The sequence below is a fragment of the Urocampus carinirostris genome, chromosome 20 (genome assembly GCF_059441175.1).
Source record: "Urocampus carinirostris isolate Australia breed hairy pipefish chromosome 20, RoL_Ucar_1.0, whole genome shotgun sequence".
In the NCBI taxonomy this organism is placed as follows: domain Eukaryota; kingdom Metazoa; phylum Chordata; class Actinopteri; order Syngnathiformes; family Syngnathidae; genus Urocampus; species Urocampus carinirostris.
The window spans coordinates 11,131,279-11,148,968 of record NC_142368.1 but is presented as its reverse complement, the minus strand read 5'-3'; the positions used below and the strand labels follow the sequence as shown (position 1 = coordinate 11,148,968).

General features: G+C 40.3%; 1 protein-coding gene across 2 annotated transcripts; it reads left to right on the top strand.

The window, feature by feature from the left end:
* Positions 1 to 233: 233 nt before the first annotated feature.
* On the top strand, positions 234 to 12,350 carry LOC148346219 (cholesterol 24-hydroxylase-like). 2 transcript variants are annotated; one of them, XM_088324785.1, is made up of 15 exons: positions 234 to 409; positions 473 to 550; positions 625 to 706; positions 1,077 to 1,150; positions 2,893 to 2,979; positions 4,813 to 4,951; positions 5,018 to 5,107; positions 6,283 to 6,445; positions 6,505 to 6,570; positions 8,446 to 8,518; positions 8,595 to 8,679; positions 9,736 to 9,846; positions 9,931 to 10,019; positions 11,807 to 11,873; positions 11,945 to 12,350. In XM_088324785.1, exons 1-15 carry the CDS (start codon positions 267 to 269, stop codon positions 12,095 to 12,097), a joined length of 1,500 nt encoding a protein of 499 aa, XP_088180911.1. In that variant the 5' UTR covers positions 234 to 266; the 3' UTR covers positions 12,098 to 12,350. The 2 variants fall into 2 exon arrangements, with proteins under 2 accessions (XP_088180911.1, XP_088180910.1); XM_088324784.1 differs by having other exon boundaries at positions 5,018 to 5,128.
* Positions 12,351 to 17,690: the final 5,340 nt, after the last annotated feature.

Below are 17,690 nucleotides of genomic sequence, written 5' to 3'. Positions count from 1 at the left end.
AGTCAATTCATTCAAAAGAGAAAAATAATTTTGCATTGCCGGAAACACAGCAAAATGTAACTTGATGTCGAGTTTCGGACATGTTTGATAATGATTCAGATGCCACACTTGGGATTGCCGCTGCTCACTGCTGTTTCAAGCGTTGCTCACCGACTTTGGGTGAACGCTCAGACCCCTGCAAAATTACAGGGAACATTGGTCCACCCCTATTGTGGCACCTCACCCGCTGTGACGTCACCAGCGTCAACTCTGGAGAACTTTGGAAAATGGCTCTTGTTTTGGTTGGGCTTCTCGCTAACGCTTTTGCTTTAGTCTTGTGTGTGTTGTTTGTAGCTTTTATCGGCTACGCTGCATACGTCAAATATATCCACCTGAAGTTCGACCACATACCTGGACCACCGAGGGAAAGGTAAGGAACAACAACAACAACAAAAAATGACAGCCGCTCACCTCAGTATTATTCTCCTCCAAGTATCCTTTTAGGACATTCCCCGATTTTGTTGAGAGCCATGAAAAACGAAGAGCTCTTGCACGAGACATTTCTTCAATGGTAAACGTTTTATGGTTATTGTTTTGTTTTGGTAATTGTTATCGAAGGTGTAATTCGTGTTATTGTTTTAAAAGGGCTGAGCGTTATGGACCCGTTTACAAAATCAACTTGCTGCACCACGTCCTTGTATTCATAACATGTCCTGAAACGGTTAAGGTAATTAGTCTAATGACACATATTTTCACAGTTTCCATATAGGGGAGACCGGGTACAGTTGTAACTAATGCTCCCTTTGATCTCCGGCAAAACGAACATCAAATGCGACAGAAACAAAATGAAAATAAATCCATAAATCATTTTTTTGCCGTTCCATGTATCCCGTTACTCCCCAAGCCTGCACAAAATGTACTCATTTGATTCCTATTTAATTCATTTTGTCTTTTATTAGCATATTTGGTATTGGAGTCATCCAAAAGTAATTGAAAGTACTGTAATCCAGTTAAAGTAACCCTACCCAACCCTGGTGCTGGGTAATCTTGACAGTGTTTCCCTCTTTTTAATTATGCCTGTTGTTTGATGTGTTCAGGAAATGTTGATGTTCTCCAAATATCCCAAAGATTTGTATCTTCACACGCGACTCTTCAGCATGTTTGGGCAAAGGTGAACCATGAAGATAAAACTATGATTATGATCAATAACCTTAAAAAATAAAGTAATATCGCTAACACTGTACAATGGATATGTCAAAGTCAAGGCCCGTAAAAAGGTTTTCTACAGCCCCTTAGATGACCGTGATTGTTTATTTTTATCATTTACTAGGAATCGTGTGTTTTTTTTTTATTGTACATTGGATTGTTGTGCTCCATATGATTGTATTTCAATCCAATTGTATTTAGAAATATATTTCAGTTTAGTTAATGATAGAATATTGCTGTTATTATTTTTTCCTTTGAAGTCAATTTAGCCCACTAAATTAAAGGCTACTGTTAGTTGCCTGAATAGTACCAGCTTCTTTCATTTAACAGTCATGTAATTAAGATTTTTATACCAAGTCTTCGGTTGAATATTCAAGATTTCTGATGGAGCCACAAGAAAGTATTGATTTATATGACGAAATTTGAATATTTTAGCTTTACAGTTTGCACCATTTAAAAAATGTTCAACATTCGATCAGTCCGGCTTTCGGCTTGTAGCTAAATGTTTTATTTCGCTCTCTGTCCATTTGACTTTGGCATTCCTTCTGTACAACGTTGGGCGTCACTTATTTTGGAGAGGACGTCGTTGGGCGTCGCTCTAAAATATACGCAGAGAGGACATATGGCAAAGAGGGAACGCTCTTTATTGTATTCGTTCAGCAACGTTCGTCGTTTTTCTTTTCACGTTGGCATTTATATGTGTTCAAAGCAAACTGTTTTTACTAGCTGGCTCGCTCAGCATAACAGCTTGTGACTTCCTGCAATAACATCCTTCCATGACTTCCTGCACACAATAGGCTATTGTCAACTCCAAGGCTGCTGTTCAGTTAATCCACAACAACAGTGTATAGGGTGATCAATGGCTCTTATTTTCAGCCCTGTATTGGTACAATACTTAGCTATTGAGTAGTGATCGATACCAGGTTACGATGCCAATACCTTTATACCTCCTGCAAAATAAATATGGGCTGGTATTTTTACAGTACAGCACTTGCCTTACAGATTAATATTTTATTTGCTATCGCAATTAATTCTCAGATTTACGGCATATGCCTGCACATAAGCCAAATTTAGAACTATAAAATCCAGTACTGAAATTAGGGGGTCAGTTTAAATCAGCACTAAACAAAATTAACACATGGAGGCGTGACAAAGGCCAAACCACGCGATAGTTAAATGTCCTCATCTATTCTTACTGTTCAAGCAATCAGCGGCATCCCAATTTTGTTCCAGAGGGACTACATCTCATTCCGGTGTGATACAGTGTGTTTTGTTGCCCTTTTTCCCAATAATAATTGGTCCAAAAAACTTGGAAAAAAAGTGAAGAACAGTAACAGCACGTATCCAGTCAAAATTACTCAGAAATATAAAAAGCCCTGAAATTGTTTTATTTTTATGTTCATTATGTGTATATTATCCATTACTATTTCCACATTTATTTAATTATCATTGTTGAGGTACATGCTTTATTAATATTTTGGGTTTATATTTCGTTTAGCATGTGGCTGTTTTGAAGCAGTTTTTAGGCTTTTATGCCATGTAGGCTTATATGCGAATATATATGTTACATTTTCCGATTGTTAATCCACTACAAGATGGCACCAAATACTGGTACCCTTAGCTCTAAAAATACTGTTTTTAGCATTGATACTTAGTATCAATATTTTCCCATACCTAAGTATTTGTGTTGTTGTTTGTGACGTGCAGATTTTTAGGAAATGGCCTGGTAACATCAAGGAACCACGAACAGTGGTATAAACAGCGGCGAATCATGGACCCAGCTTTCAGCAGCCTGTAAGTTTTTTTTTTCCCCCCATCGTATGATTACTCAGTAACCAATAATGTGTGTGCTTGTTATAATTGAATTAGATTAGTTTTGTGATGGTTAAGTAGAGAAAAAAAAAACAAGAATCCAGTCAAACAGGTTCCTTCTCACCCTCTACTTTTAACGTACAAAAACTTGTGCTAGCATGTAAATATATTCCTGGGCATTGTGTGGAAACACATTTATCAGAATTGCAAACACTCAATTGGAAAAAAACTTTCCCGATTAAAATCAAATGCCGGCATAAACTAACCACCAGAGGGTGCTTGAATGACAGAAATTGTATACTCATGTAAATTCTTGTGTTATTGTCACAACAACGATGTACATGTAACATCCGAGTTACAACTTGCTTGACTTATGTCCAACTACACGTACGACCACGGCCAGCAGATGTTAATTTTTTGCAGCAAATGCTCATCTTGACTTGAAAAGCGCTATATATAAATGCAGATCATCTTTTTGTAAATACCGTAAATTCCAGACTATAGAGCACACCTGATTATAAGCTGCACCCACCACATTTTAAGAGGAAAACCGATTTTGTACTTACACAAGCCGCACCTGCATATAAGCCGCATGCGCCCACATTAAAGCATGTAACACAATCACAAAATTAGCCCAAACCCGGCTTTGAGTCCTGCAATTGTAACTGAATATAAAGTACACAGTTCAAAAACCGCAGCCGGCAAAATGAACAGTAAATGAGAGCGGTTCTTAAGGTTTGATGCAGACCTGCAGAGTCCGGGTACCCGTTGAAACTAATCCAAGGAAAAAAAGTTTATATTTCCAAAGGTAAGGGTGGGAAAAATATATATCCACTATTGTCCGCCGCAACAACAGGTCTCACTCACCTTTACCCCACTTCCCGTCAGCCCGCGTTTGCTCCGTCCCTCTTTTTTTTAATTCGCAAAACATATCAGAATAAGTGTCTCAAATAAATACATTACAAAAATATGCAGTTGCAAATACATATTATGCATGGTTACACATATTTACAAAGAAAGACGGTACACCGAGAGAGTTTTCAAAGCTTTAATTATAATATTATAACTTTCATCCCAAACCCTGCCTGTGAAGGGTAGCAAAACGCTACTAGCAACACGCTCGCAACACAGTAAACGGCTCTGTTAAAAAAAACATACCGTACTTGTAAAAACCATGGTAAACCGTCCTCATCTTCCTCCTTATAACTGACGTCATCAAAGTCGTCTTCCCCAGTATGGGAAAGAGACTTTGTCATATAGACATCGTCCCACGCTTCCTTATTCAAAAACACGCTAGCAACACGCTCGCAAAGTGAAGATTACATGCAGCAGCTCTGTTTCCTTCTTTATCGGACCGCTCGTTTGCTTTTAGCTTGAAAGCTACGTCATGTGCCTTTCTTTTTACAATTGGCATGATGAGGATATGTCTACCCTAATTTAATTTGTGCACAAGCGAAGAAGTTGTAGTCTTCCTCGGCGCGTATATTCCACCGGTCTAAATCTTACCTTTTGTACTCGAACGCGCTGGCGGCTGTCAGAAAAATTACATAAATTGGCCGCATCACTGAATAAGCCGCAGGGTTGAAGGTTTGGGAAAAAAGTAGCGGCTTATAGTTTGGAATTTACGGTAGATGTTCGACACAGCTGCACGTAGCAGCCAGGCAACACATACGATAGTTTTTGTCAGCCAGCCGGCACAGGAGTCTTCCATTACAACCAGTTTAGTTATTAATTTCAAATATCGCTGTACTGTGATTGTATTTTAAGCGGTAAATCACTGTTTTCCACCCTGAATACCTGTCCACTCAAGCACAGGTACTTGAAGAGTCTAATGGGTACGTTTAATGAACAAGCTGAGAAGCTGATGACGAAACTGGCCGACATTGCTGACAAAAAGTCAGAGGCTGGCATGCTGGAGCTGGTCAACCGGGTTACTATGGACGTTATCCTCAAGGTCAGCAACATCTTTTTAACAAAAAAATAGATATTTATTAAAGTTGTGGGTTTTTTTTTCCTTTAGGTGGCATTCAACATGGATTTAGAGCTGCTGGAGAACACGTCACCTTTCCCCAAAGCCATTGAGACGTGCCTCAAAGGGATGGTCCACAATGTACGCAACTTTTTCTTTCAGGTACAGCAACATTTAGTGTTCAAGTATCTACTATCATGGTGCAGTAAAGACATGCAAAGAAATATGGATAAAATAAAGGTTGGAATGGGCGCCCCCATGCTGTACTTGCCCAAGACACACCACAGGAAATGGTTCCCCTAAGACCCTAGCGGTTTGTTTATATGGATTTAGATTTGCTACCAAATACTTCACATTTTCCATAGTTTCACCATGCCAGTTTATAGCAGATTAAAAAAATACCCATTTTCTATGAAAACTGTGAAACTGGGACAAAAGAGAATAAATCATTGTTCATTTTTGTATCGACAATGTTGATGGTTCCTTGTTTTTTATGTTGCATTAGTGCCATCTGTTGGGCACTTGCTATAACAGCGGGTTTTATATGCCGTTTAACTTTTTCTAATAAACACTTTCGACTTAAAAATGGGGGCAGCACGGCGGCGCAGTGGTTAGCGCTTGTTCATGTCATGGGAACCTCCTGCGTGGGTTCAAATCCAGCTCCAGTGCGGAGTTTGTATGTTCTCCCCGTGTTTGCGTCGGTTTCCTCCGGGCACTCCGGTTTCCTCCCACATTCCAAAAACATGCATTTCAGGTGAATTGGCCGGTCCAAATTGTCCCTAGGTGTGAATGAGCGAGTGAGTTGTCTGTCCCCGTGTGCCCTGCGATTGGCTGGCAACCAGTTCAGGGTGTCCCCTGCCCACTGCCTGATGATTGCTGGGATGGGCTCCAGCACACTCGCGACCCTACTGAGGATAAGCGGTGCAGCTGATGAGATGAGATGAGACTTAAAAATGGTGCTTTTAAATGTTTAAGTGATTATCTTAAAATCCACTCACCAATAAAGTTGAAGAAAAAAGAGTACAAACTCACCAGGAAAAGGGAATAGGTAATAGAAAATTTAAAGAATTCCAAGTGTAGAAAATACATTTGGAGGAAAAAAATGTTTATGACACCATCCCCTGATCTAAAACCTACATGAGGGCAAGGAAAAACTGAAAAACCTGAAGTCAAGTCAACCCATGTTTATTTGTGACGCTCTTAATCAAAAGGAGTCTGGAAATCCGGTAATCAATAAAAATGTAAATCGCGAAACCATTCGAATGGTATCGCTTCGTGCAAATGCATGACGATTCTATCGCTGGACTTTCTTCCAGTACCATCCCAAAAACTGGAACTTTGTGAAGGAAGTGCGCACCGCTTGCAAGCTGCTGCGCTCCACCGGTGCAGAGTGGATCCAAAACCGGAAGATGGCCGTCCAGAGCGGCTCCGATGTGCCCAAAGACATCCTCACACAAATCATCAAGTCGGCCGGAAAAGGTTTGCTAGTGTCACCTAAATGATTTCACAATTTGTTAATAGAAATGACGAATTTTCAGAGGAAAGCACAACCGAAGACGACGATGAGTTCATGGTGGACAATTTTGTGACATTCTTCATCGCTGGTGAGACTTTAAACCGATTAAGGTCATGAGGTCTGTCGCCATGGCGATGCGTTTAAAGGACATTCCCTTAAGAGCAATGTTCCCTCTAAATTAAGGCAACGCACAAAATGAGGGCTCAAAATTGCTAATTAAGAAGAGAATTAAGTCAGTTACAGTGCATGAAGGTAAAAATACACGGGTTCCCCTGACGTTGTGTTCTAAATGCGGTATTTTGAAGTCAAAGTCGAAGTAAACCATAGTTGAGTAAAGTCAGTAGCGTTTTTCGAGAACCGGCTTCTTCGGCTCAGCTCACTAAAAGGAACCGGCTCTTTCGGGTCTCAAACGGCTCTTCAGGTGGTTTTTGCTTCTTTCATCCCTACAGGACCAAATATTATCTAAAATTGTGCACAAAATGACTTAAAAGAAGGGGGGAATAGAACAAAACAGAAAAAAATACCAAAATGAAAAAGTAGTGAAAAGCTGAGGAAAAAAAGAAACAAAAGGAAGAGAAAAAAGAAAAAAAGTAACAGCTAGGAAAAAATAAACACAATGAGATTTTTTTAAAGGAATTTAAAAAGAAACACGGAAAAAGAAGAAAAAGTTTGTGTTGCATTCAAATAATTTCCAATGATATCAAGTGAATCTTGTTGCCAAGATTGTACTTCCACAAAAAAATGTGATTAAGTACTGTTCTGTATCGTGCTACCGACGAAATAAGCCCCCAAAAATGTTAGTATTATGCGACAAAATATATCAGGAAAAAAAATAAATGGATATCTTGTGAAAGATATGTAAAAACAAATGACGTTTGTAGGCCGTACAACCTTTGCAATAGTACATGAGTCAATTCATTCAATGGAGAAAAATAATTTTGCATTGCCGGAAACTCCGCAAAATGTAACGTGATGTCAAGTTTTCGACATGTATGATAGTGATTTAGCTGCCACACTTGGGATTGCTGTTGCTCACTTTTGTTTCAAGCGTTGCTCACCGACTTTGTGTGAATGCTCAGACCCGTAGAAAATTACAGGGAACATTGCTTACGAGTAGGTTGAGTTAGTAAAATGATGAGAAAAATCTTATTCCCTATGGTAGGTAGCAAGTTGCTTTCGTGGATAATTCTCAATTCTATTATTTGTTCTTTTAATGACTGACCATTGGCATATAGATAGTATCGATAACCATATTGCATAACTGTAAAATTATCACTATTTTAATCCTTTTCCATTGATTATTATATGGATTATAATATTTTTTTTATATCCATCCATTATCTGCATGTCAGAACCAGAAAAGATGATAGACCCAAATGTGCAAGGTTTCACAATAAACTTTATCGCGGAAGCTGAGAAGTCAGGTACGGGAAAGCAAGCGCCAGCAATCCGGCGATCGCTGGGCAGGAGGAGCAGGGAGCTCACGGGATCGGAGCGTGGTCGGAAGGTGGAAACGAGTTGAGTAGCCGGGACGGGCGATGGGAGCATGGTCGATGGGCAGAAATGAGTTGAGTAGCTGGGACGGGCGATCAGAGCGTGGTCGGTGGGCAAAAACGGGTCGAGTAGCCGGGGCGGGAGATCGGAGCGTGGTCGGTGGGCAAAAACAGGTCGAGTAGCCGGGGCGGGAGATCGAAACGTGGTCGGTGGGCAACTAGTTTAACTTACTTTTGGACATCTTCCAAAAGTAAGATAAACTGAACGTTATTTACCTTTATAGAGCATACTATTTCATGACATGTTTGTTTTTTAGTACAAAACAATACAGGTTACTTATACAAGCCTTAATAATGCTTCTATAAACCTTAAACATACAAAATAAAGCACTAAAGCATCTTACGAACAAATCCAACTCGTTCGAAAGCAAGGCAGCGTCTGTGTAGATAAATATGTTCTGCCTTCATAGGACAGGAAACCACAGCTAACCAGCTCGCGTTTTGCATCATGGAGCTGGCCAGACATCCCGACATCTTGGAAAAGTGAGCAGGAATAGGGAAAAAAAAAATCACCCAACAAATTAATTGACTAGTTAGTTTTATTCGGTTTCTTTTGTAGAGCTCAGAAAGAGGTGGATGATGTAATTGGGATGAAACAAGAGATAAGCTACGACGATCTTGGGAAGCTCGTTTACCTTTCTCAGGTGCGTAGCCCAAAGTCATTTATTTATTTATATTTATTGCTTTATTCGAAATGTTTTAGGTTTTAATTCAAAATCCCCCCCCCGCGTTATTTTTAAAGTAATAACAGTGTCATTAACAGACATTACAGTATAACATTTTGACTCTTATTATTATTATATATTCTTTATCCTCTACAAAAAACAACGGACATGATTGCCTGTTTATTGAACAAATTGTAGTGAGTATGTGTCTCTGATTAATTAGTTTGCTTATACTTGAAAAAGTAAGAAAATTCCAAAGTTAGATTTTGTACTGTGCACCTTTTTCCGAATCCAGGACAGTACTGTAGTGCCTCTTTCCGCCGCTAACGCCGGGTGGCGCTGTGAGAGGTCATCCAGCATCCACCCCGAAGAGGAAATCCGGCTTCCTCTTCCTAGTTTGTGCGTAAACATTCCATACTGTAACTACAGCGCGCTAAGAACTTTGACATATTTATTATTTAATTTCTCGTGCATCCATTCAATATGCTTGGTGTAAAGTGTAAAAAAGAGGTGGGCCATTTTCTTTTGAAATGAAAGTGGAATAAGAAAGCTTGATGCGGTTGAGAAAATGGTTAGATTGCTTCTTTTCAGCCTCTTTCGACCACGGAGGAGAAAGTCGCCTAAATCTTGAAGCTCATCTTTCAAAACTAAGTTAAACTTAACTTTATTTATCTTTATAGAGCATATTATGTTCTGAAATGTTGATTTTTTTTTTTTTTAGTACAAAACAATATAGGTTACTTATACAAGCCTTAAACATACTTAAATAAACCTTAAACCTACAAAATATAGCACTGAAGCAACTTATGAACAAATTCAACTTACGAACGATCGTCCGGAACCTCTCGTTCGTAAGTAGGGAAGCGTGCAATGAGTCGTCGGGTCGACTTTAGTTTATGGTATCTTGTCTTGATTTTATTTTTCTTTCTTTCTCTCTCTCTCCCCCTCTCCCCCTCCCTCCCATGTTTGATCAAAAACTATAAACATTGGATTTGTGACAATAATAATTGCTTTTTTTTCTTTTCTTTCTGGAAGATTCTGAAAGAAACCTTAAAGTTGTACCCGACAATCCCAGGAACCTCCCGTGATCTCATCAATGACCTCGTCATCGATGGCATCCACGTGCCAGCCGGAGCCACCTGCATTGTGAGACAGTCACATTTACAAGTTGAGTTTTGTCCTCAAAATAACTGGAGAATGTTTTTCTCTCTCAATTTTTTTTCAATTCAGTTCAGCTCATACGTATCCGGCAGAATGGAAAAGTTCTTCAAGAATCCGCTGGAATTCGACCCGGATCGCTTTCATCCGGATGCTCCCAAGTAAGATCAGAGGGATATTGCAGAAAACCTAGATAGAGGATTAAGCCTGGATATGTTTTTTTATTTTGGCTAAATTTTGTCTTCAAGTCGGTTGCATGAGAGCAGGTTAAATTAAGCTCCTCTTAGTTACTATGGTGATTTATCCTTTACAGCGAGCGTGCTCCTCACCAGGCTAACAACCAGGCTAAAATTCTGCCCAGAGATACATCTGGCACTTCTATTGTCAATCGTGTGAAAACTTGATGGGTTTTATAGCCTTTCAATGGACTTGATATGTCACATTATTTTAGCTATCCTGCATTGAAATTGTACTTATGTGCAACCTTTTCATTTTATTAATGATTGATTGTATAATTGCAACAATCGTTTTGTGGTCAAGTCACCTTATACACTATAGTCATTCATGCAGTTCATTGCTGTCAGGCCGTGTTTTTCTGCTATGCCAATTAAGAATGCTTGTCGAATTTCCATCAGAGCATTGATGATTATGTATGTTATTGTTGTTTTTGAGATTTTAAAAAGTGACAAAATTTCTAGGTCATGGGATCGAATTCTCCTGTGCGGAGTTTGCATGTTCTCCCCGTGCTTGTGTGGGTTTCCTCCAGGCACTCCGGTTTCCTCCCACGTTCTAAAAACATGCATCTCAGGTTAACTGGCCGGTCCAATTTGTCCCTAAGTGTGAATGAGCGAGTGAATTGTCTGTGCCCTGCAGCTGGCTGCCAACCAGTTAAGTTTGGCCGCTGTCCACTGCCCGAAGACAGCAGGGATGGGCTCAAGCACCCCTGAGGATAAGCGGTGCAGATATTGGATGGATGGATGGACCAGAACATGGAGAGCTGGCTCTCTTTGAGATGCGCTCTCTCTCTCTCTGTCATGATGACTGATTTGGATAACCTGTGCCCGCTCGTTTGGCGCCACCTGCTCTGGTTCTCTGTCCTTTTTTAAGCCCAGTCCTTTCACTCGCCTATGGTTGGTCCGTCAGCGAACCTCTGTTGTGACAAGGCAAGCATTTTGACCCTGACTCCCGCCTGTCCCGTTTTTGCACCCATCCTTTCGTGATCTCCCCATTCTGTCTCCGGTTCCGACCTGTTTTTGATCCCGACTGCGTTTGCTCTCCCGTCCCGGCTTACGACTCGTTTTTGACCCCGACCACGTTTTGCTCTCCTGTCCCGTCTAGCAACCTGTTTTTTCCGTCTTCGACACCAAGATCTCCCGCTCCGGAGGTCACTTCCGCATTCGAAACACGCTCCGATCCCGTGAGCGGCCTGCTTCCTGCGTCCAGCGAGCACCGGATCGCTGGCGCTGCCGTTCCTCTATATCTCAATAAAGAGAAATGCTACTCAATTGGTTCTACCCTTTGTTCTTGACATGACACTCTCCGTCCCTCTCTCTCTCTCTCTCTCGAATGTTATAATTTCGGTGTCTTCCTGCTTTGTTTGCTAAACAAAGTGGGAAATGGCAGAAGCCTGGGGTTAAATACGGAGGACAGAAAAAGGAAGTACTGTATGTAAGAACATAAAAGATTTAAAGCAGAAAAACGAGCCAAATTTTGACTCTTTTTAATAATATGAATTGTTCCAAAGCAAAGTGCATTGTCTTTCAGTGGCAGAAGAAGCCGAATCAGTCCCTTAAAGCTGAGATGCCAATCTTTAGTAAAAGACTGCTGATCTTTTTATTTTTCAGAGGTTTTGTGTCCGAATTTGTTCAAATTGAATCATAGGTTTTTTTTAGTAATGTATGATTTTTTATAAATGTAATTAACATGTTTTTTTTTGTTTTTTTTTAAGGCCTTACTACTGCTACTATCCCTTTTCTCTCGGCCCTCGTTCCTGCTTGGGAAAAAACTTTGCGCAGGTGAGTGCAAAAAGACACACACACACACAGATACAAACCAGCCACCAACTGGGAACATGTTCTGTCAACAGATCGAAGCCAAAGTGGTGATGGCCAAGTTGCTGCAAAGGTTCGAGTTCACATTGACGCCGGGCCAGACGTTCGAAATCCTCGACCTAGGCGCGCTCCGGCCAAAAGGTGGCGTGCTTTGCAACATCACGCACAGAAAGCACTGTGGCCAGTGAATGCACCGAAACATGAGGAAAATCATTTCTTACTCGCACTTATGCAGCTTTTCCTTTTCTTATATGTTACTAATAGCTGCCATCCAATTAGAAATCCTGTTTGCAAACTTAAACAACAAATGAACAGTATATTGCACACCAAATGGCAAAACTTCAAAACACTTTAGCAGAAGTTATTCTTCATTGCCCGCAAGTATTAAGATATATTAAAGGTATTCCGAAATTCTTAACCATGTAAAATATGAGGAAAGGTACGTTTTTTTGCATAAAAACCATGTACATTTCATGGGTATATTCCAATTATTTTCCGAGATAATGCATTTTGAAGACCGTATGTCTTGTCCTTATTATCCTGAACTGTGACATCATCGGAGGAACACCAGAACCATGGCAAGCAAGCCGACGTATTGTTTTATGTGGTAATAAGTTATAGAGGCTGCGAGTGTTTTCGGCTAAAATTATGTCGTTTTTGTGGGTAACGCTTAGGAGTTGTGTTGCAGGCTGATGCAGTAATGGTACAACAATGGGCGAGCGGCCAAAAATGGGCTAACTGGCAAAAATAATACATGGAAAGCCGCCAACTGGGGGCAAACCGTGACCGATCAACGAAAGGTGTCCGCAGCCTTGGCGGAAAAACGCGAGGGTGGTCGATTAAAAACACACCATAACTGTATTTAGTTTATTTCTAGATAAATTATGGCGGATTTAATTTTGTATGCTACATCGTGCGCGAAGGAGGAACAGTTAGCGATTAGGTGACATTGTAATTCATGATCTGTGTTCAACAAATAGCGGAGTAACGCAGCGTGTTGTTACGACAGTTGTGTGACAAAATGTTATTATTAAGGTGTTAAAACCCACACAAAGATTTTGGGACCTTGGCCAACCCAAATGCCCAAACACCCAAACAAGTTAAGCACCTCTGCACCCAAGTCGGTCATGCTTTCGTCCCTCCAGATAAAAGGGGCCACAAGAAAGCAGCCATGTCACTCGAGTCAGGGTGACACGACACACTCTTCTGTTTAACAGCAGGGCCCAACAGCTCTCACTGGTTTACCCCTGCCGTATCATACGGGTGCCCTGCCCATCCCTTAGAACACATCCAAACATCCCACTATTTTTTGCAAACATCTCTCCACTCATTCCTATCACCAACAAGAGCTCTAGCTTCCACTAAATTTAGACCTCTTTCCTGCAGTGCACTCATAACAACATCTATCTATGTCAGTCGAGCCTTCCTCTTGGTCTCCATCCATTTGCTTCTGCTCTGTTACAATAATGGACGGCCTAAATCAGCAGCCACCGGCTTTCGTCATCCTCACTGAGAACATGCGCTGCCGGATCTATTAATTGCGTTCCAGGAATGCTTTACTTTGTAACGTGTTATTCCCAATTGTGTTTGTTACAGTAATAATCCCCACGTTAGTGTATAAATGGTATAGTTTATTTTTTGTTTTCCTTGTTATCAAAAAATTTAAAAACGCGCAAATATTTTGTCTGCAGTGTAAATATTTTATTAATAGCATTAGATATGCTTATTAATTTTCAATATATAAAGTTTAATAGAGAGAACTCTGCAAAACCTTAAGTAAAAAAAATGGCAAAAAATACAATAAAACAAAGTAACATATAATCTTACAAAATACAATTTTCTCTTTCTGTCTGCAGATAGTTTTGCTCAAATATGTTGTCATTTTTTAATACTTTTTTTCTAATCTATATATTATATTGTTTGTGTATTATGTCTTACCTGCTTCTTTAAAAATGAAACCACTTTTCAAAATGTTGATTTGAAGTTGAATTGGAAAGATGCATTTGCAAATGAATTTGCAATTCATTTGTTTGCTTCTACGCACACTCACTGCTAAATTCCTTCTGCTCTATACTCCCTATAGAGCCTGTTCTGGCGTTGTCCGCCATATTTCCGAAATGCAGAATTAAATTAATGAATTCTGAACTTTCAAGTATGTGTGGGTGTGGAACTCCTCCTATTCATAAATTTGTCACTGTCTTAATGTTCATCACCATTTACTTTGTCAGGACCAGAACAGAAACAGGACCCAATTGCGTAGCGTTTACCACAAGTTTTGTTGAAGGAAAGAGGAATGACTGCGCCCACGATCCGGTGTTCGCTGGACGCGGGAGGCAAGTCGCTCTCTGATTCGGACTGTGAGCCGAACACGGAAGTGGATCTTCCATAGTGAGCGATGGCGGTGTCAGGGACGAAAAAAAAACTGGTTGGTAGCCGGGACAGGAGAGCAAAAACTCGGTTGGGTTCAGAAACGGCTCGTAAGCGGGACGGGAGAGCAGACGTGGTCAGGATCAAAACGGGTCGTAGCCAGAGACCCACGGGAGTAAAAACGGGACAGGTGGGAGTCAGGGTCGAAAAAGGCTTCCCTTGTATACACTGAGGTTCACAGACGGACTGACAACAGGGGACTGACAGGACAGGGTTCAAATAGTGACAGGGAGCCAATCAGTACCCGAGGCGGTTGGCGCCAAATTAGCGGGCACAGGTGATTCTCATCGGTAATCATGACAATTTTACACCGAATACAATTTTACCTCTTGAATATAGAAGCCTGAGAGTGCTATAAATGATTTTAATAAAATAGAAAAGAATAGAATAGAATATACCTTTATTGTCATTGTTACAAAATGGGTTAACATATTGTGACAACGAAATTGGGCATGACACTCCAGTTTCACACATTCACAGTGAGGTAAAAAGCCAAGAAGATAAAGGAACAGAGAAGATAAGGTTTATAAAACAAGGAGGATAAGGCTATAGTAATAATTTACATGGACACTCAATTAATAAAAAATGTTATTTTGAAAATACAAAAACATTTACCTAATTAACACCCAATTGTGTAATATGGCTGTTCATTAATGAACTTAGTGTGACATTTTTATGTATTATGTACTTCATATTCTTTAAAATATTTCAAATAAAATGTTATCATAATTGAATTCTTCCTGGTTTTTAAATTTTAGAACTATGGCAACCCAAGAATGACTACTTTATAGATTTTCCCATGGGCATACCCAGCCCATGCTCTAGCACCCTGCAAAAATTATATATTTTTATTAAACTCTTTTCTTAATAAAGGACAGTAGAGGCTGAAATATGATGAAAAACGCTAGATTAAAAAAAAAAGGAAAACAAAACAAAATTGTGTGTAGTGCATTCAACGTTGGGTCAGAGTTCTGTTTTGCAATGTCATAGAAAATTATGAGACAATGTCAGATCATGTGAACTCAATACTATGCGTTATCTGATAACACCAGGGCGGGAGATTTTTTTATCCTGTGTACATCTGTGAAACAAAGGAACAGGCTGGTCGGAGGGGTGGGAGGCCCCTGACCCCCAGGAGGCCGGAGACGTGAGCCAGGACGCCTAAGAAACTGCAACTCCGTTTGAAAGAAGCCAGCGAGCTGACAAGAGGTCAAAGCAACCAGAGAACCGTTCTTGGCCATTTCCCAAGCCTGACCCGGGGAGGACACAGCCAACGGAGAAGCCTCAAGCCACCAACAGCTCACGCTGCATCTCGTGGTCCTATTCCCGACCGGGTCTCTAGCTGTCTTGATTCCTCACCGCTGGACCACAGGACATAAAGACAGCGTCGTCACTTTCATCGAACCCGAACCACAGTCTATCATGGTGCTAGGTATTGTTATTGGTTTGAGGTTAAGGGGGACTTCTATCAAGTTACAATTGTATGTTTTGATTAAATTTTATCGAACTTTCAAAAACAGTAAAAGATAATTCACTTAAAGTTGTGTGTAGCCACCCTTCTGAATAACTAAAACGGTTTTTCATCTGGTTTTCTGGATATAATTAACTAAAAATGTATGTGGTCCTCCAATAAGGCTAGAACATTTTGAAAAGAATAAACTGGACTCTTAAATTTAATTGTTCACTAAATATTTTGTTAAAATTATGTATCTTCCACCCATTGCAGGGTCGAAAATACTCATAGTATACCTGCACTAGTATTTTTGTAATGTTTTTATCACAGGATTTTTGCAATATATCTCTAGTGTTACTGTAGTTAAATTTTTGTAGTATTGCTATAGTCATAGCTTTAGGGTATTACTGTAGTTTTGTTTTCGTAGTATTATTTGTAGCTTTTTTTTTAAATGTAGTTTTGTGGTATTTCCATAGTAGAATCTTATATGTGTACTATTTTTGTAGTATGACCTTTGTTGTATTTTGTGGTATTTTTGTAGTCTCATCTCATCTCATTAGCCGTACCGCTTATCCTCATTAGGGTCGCGGGGGGGCTGGAGCCCATCTCAGCCATCACCGGGCAGTGGGCAGGGGACACCCTGAACTGGTTGCCAGCCAATCGCAGGGCACACGGGGACAGACAACTCACTCGCTCATTCACACCTAGGGACAATTTGGACCGGCCAATTCACCTGAAATGCATGTTTTTGGAATGTGGGAGGAAACCGGAGTGCCCGGAGGAAACCCACGCAAGCACGGGGAGAACATTCAAACTCCGCACAGGAAGTCTCGAGCTGGATTTGAACCCACGCAGGATGTTGATTTTTTGTAAAATTTATGTACAAGATTTTTGTAATATTTCTATTGCAGTATTTTTGTAATATACAGTGGCTTGCGAAACTATTTGGCCCCCTTGAACTTTATGACCTTTTGCTACATTTGAGACTTCAAACATAAAAATCAAAAACTGTAATTTCTTGTAAAGAATCAACAATAAGTGGAACACATTCATGAAGTGAAACACTTTATGAGATATTTTAAACTTTTTTTTAACAAATAAAAGAAAAAGTGGGTTTGCAAAATTATTCAGCCCCATTGAGTGATTACAGCTGCAAGTCGCTTGGGGTATGTCTCTGTTTTACACATCGAAAAAATGATATTTTTGCCCATTCCTGCTTGCAAAACAGCTCAAGCTCAGTGAGGTAGGATGGAAAGCGTTTGTAAAAAGCAGTTTTCAGTTCTTTCCATAGATTCTCAATTGGACTGAGGTCTGGACTTTGACTCGGCCATTCTAACACCTTGATATGTTTTTTGGGTGAACCATTCCATTGCAGCTTTTGCTTTATGTTTTGGATCATTGTCTTATTGGAAGACAAATCTCCATCCCTGTCTCAGGTCTTTTGCGGACTCCATCAGGTTTTCTTCCAGAATGGTCCTGTTTTTGGCTCCATCCATCTTCCCATCAATTTTAACCATCTTCCCTGTCCCTGCTTAGGAAAAGCCGGCCCAAACCATGATGCTGCCACCACCATGTTTGACTGTGGGGATGGTGTGTTGAGGGTGATGAGCTGTGCTGCTTTTACGCCAAACATAACGTCTTGCATTGTTGCCAAAAAGTTTGATTTTGGTCTCATTTGACCAGAGCACCTTCTTCCACATGTTTGGTGTGTCTCCCAGGTGGCTTGTGGCAGACTTTAAACGACACTTTTTATGGACATCTTTAAGAAATGGCTACCACTCCTCCATAAAGGCCAGATTTGTGCAGTATACGACTGATTGTTGTCCTATGCACAGATTCTCCCACTTCAGCTGTAGACCTCTGCAGTTCATCCAGAGTGATCATGGGCCTCTTGGCTGCAT

Coding starts and splice junctions, on each gene's coding strand:
- LOC148346219 (XM_088324784.1), top strand. CDS start 267: ATGGCTCTTGTTTTGGTTGGGCTTCTCGCTAACGCTTTTGCTTTAGTC. Junction 551..624: donor CACGAGACATTTCTTCAATG/GTAAACGTTTTA, acceptor TTGTTTTAAAAG/GGCTGAGCGTTATGGACCCG. Junction 1,151..2,892: donor TTCAGCATGTTTGGGCAAAG/GTGAACCATGAA, acceptor TGTGACGTGCAG/ATTTTTAGGAAATGGCCTGG.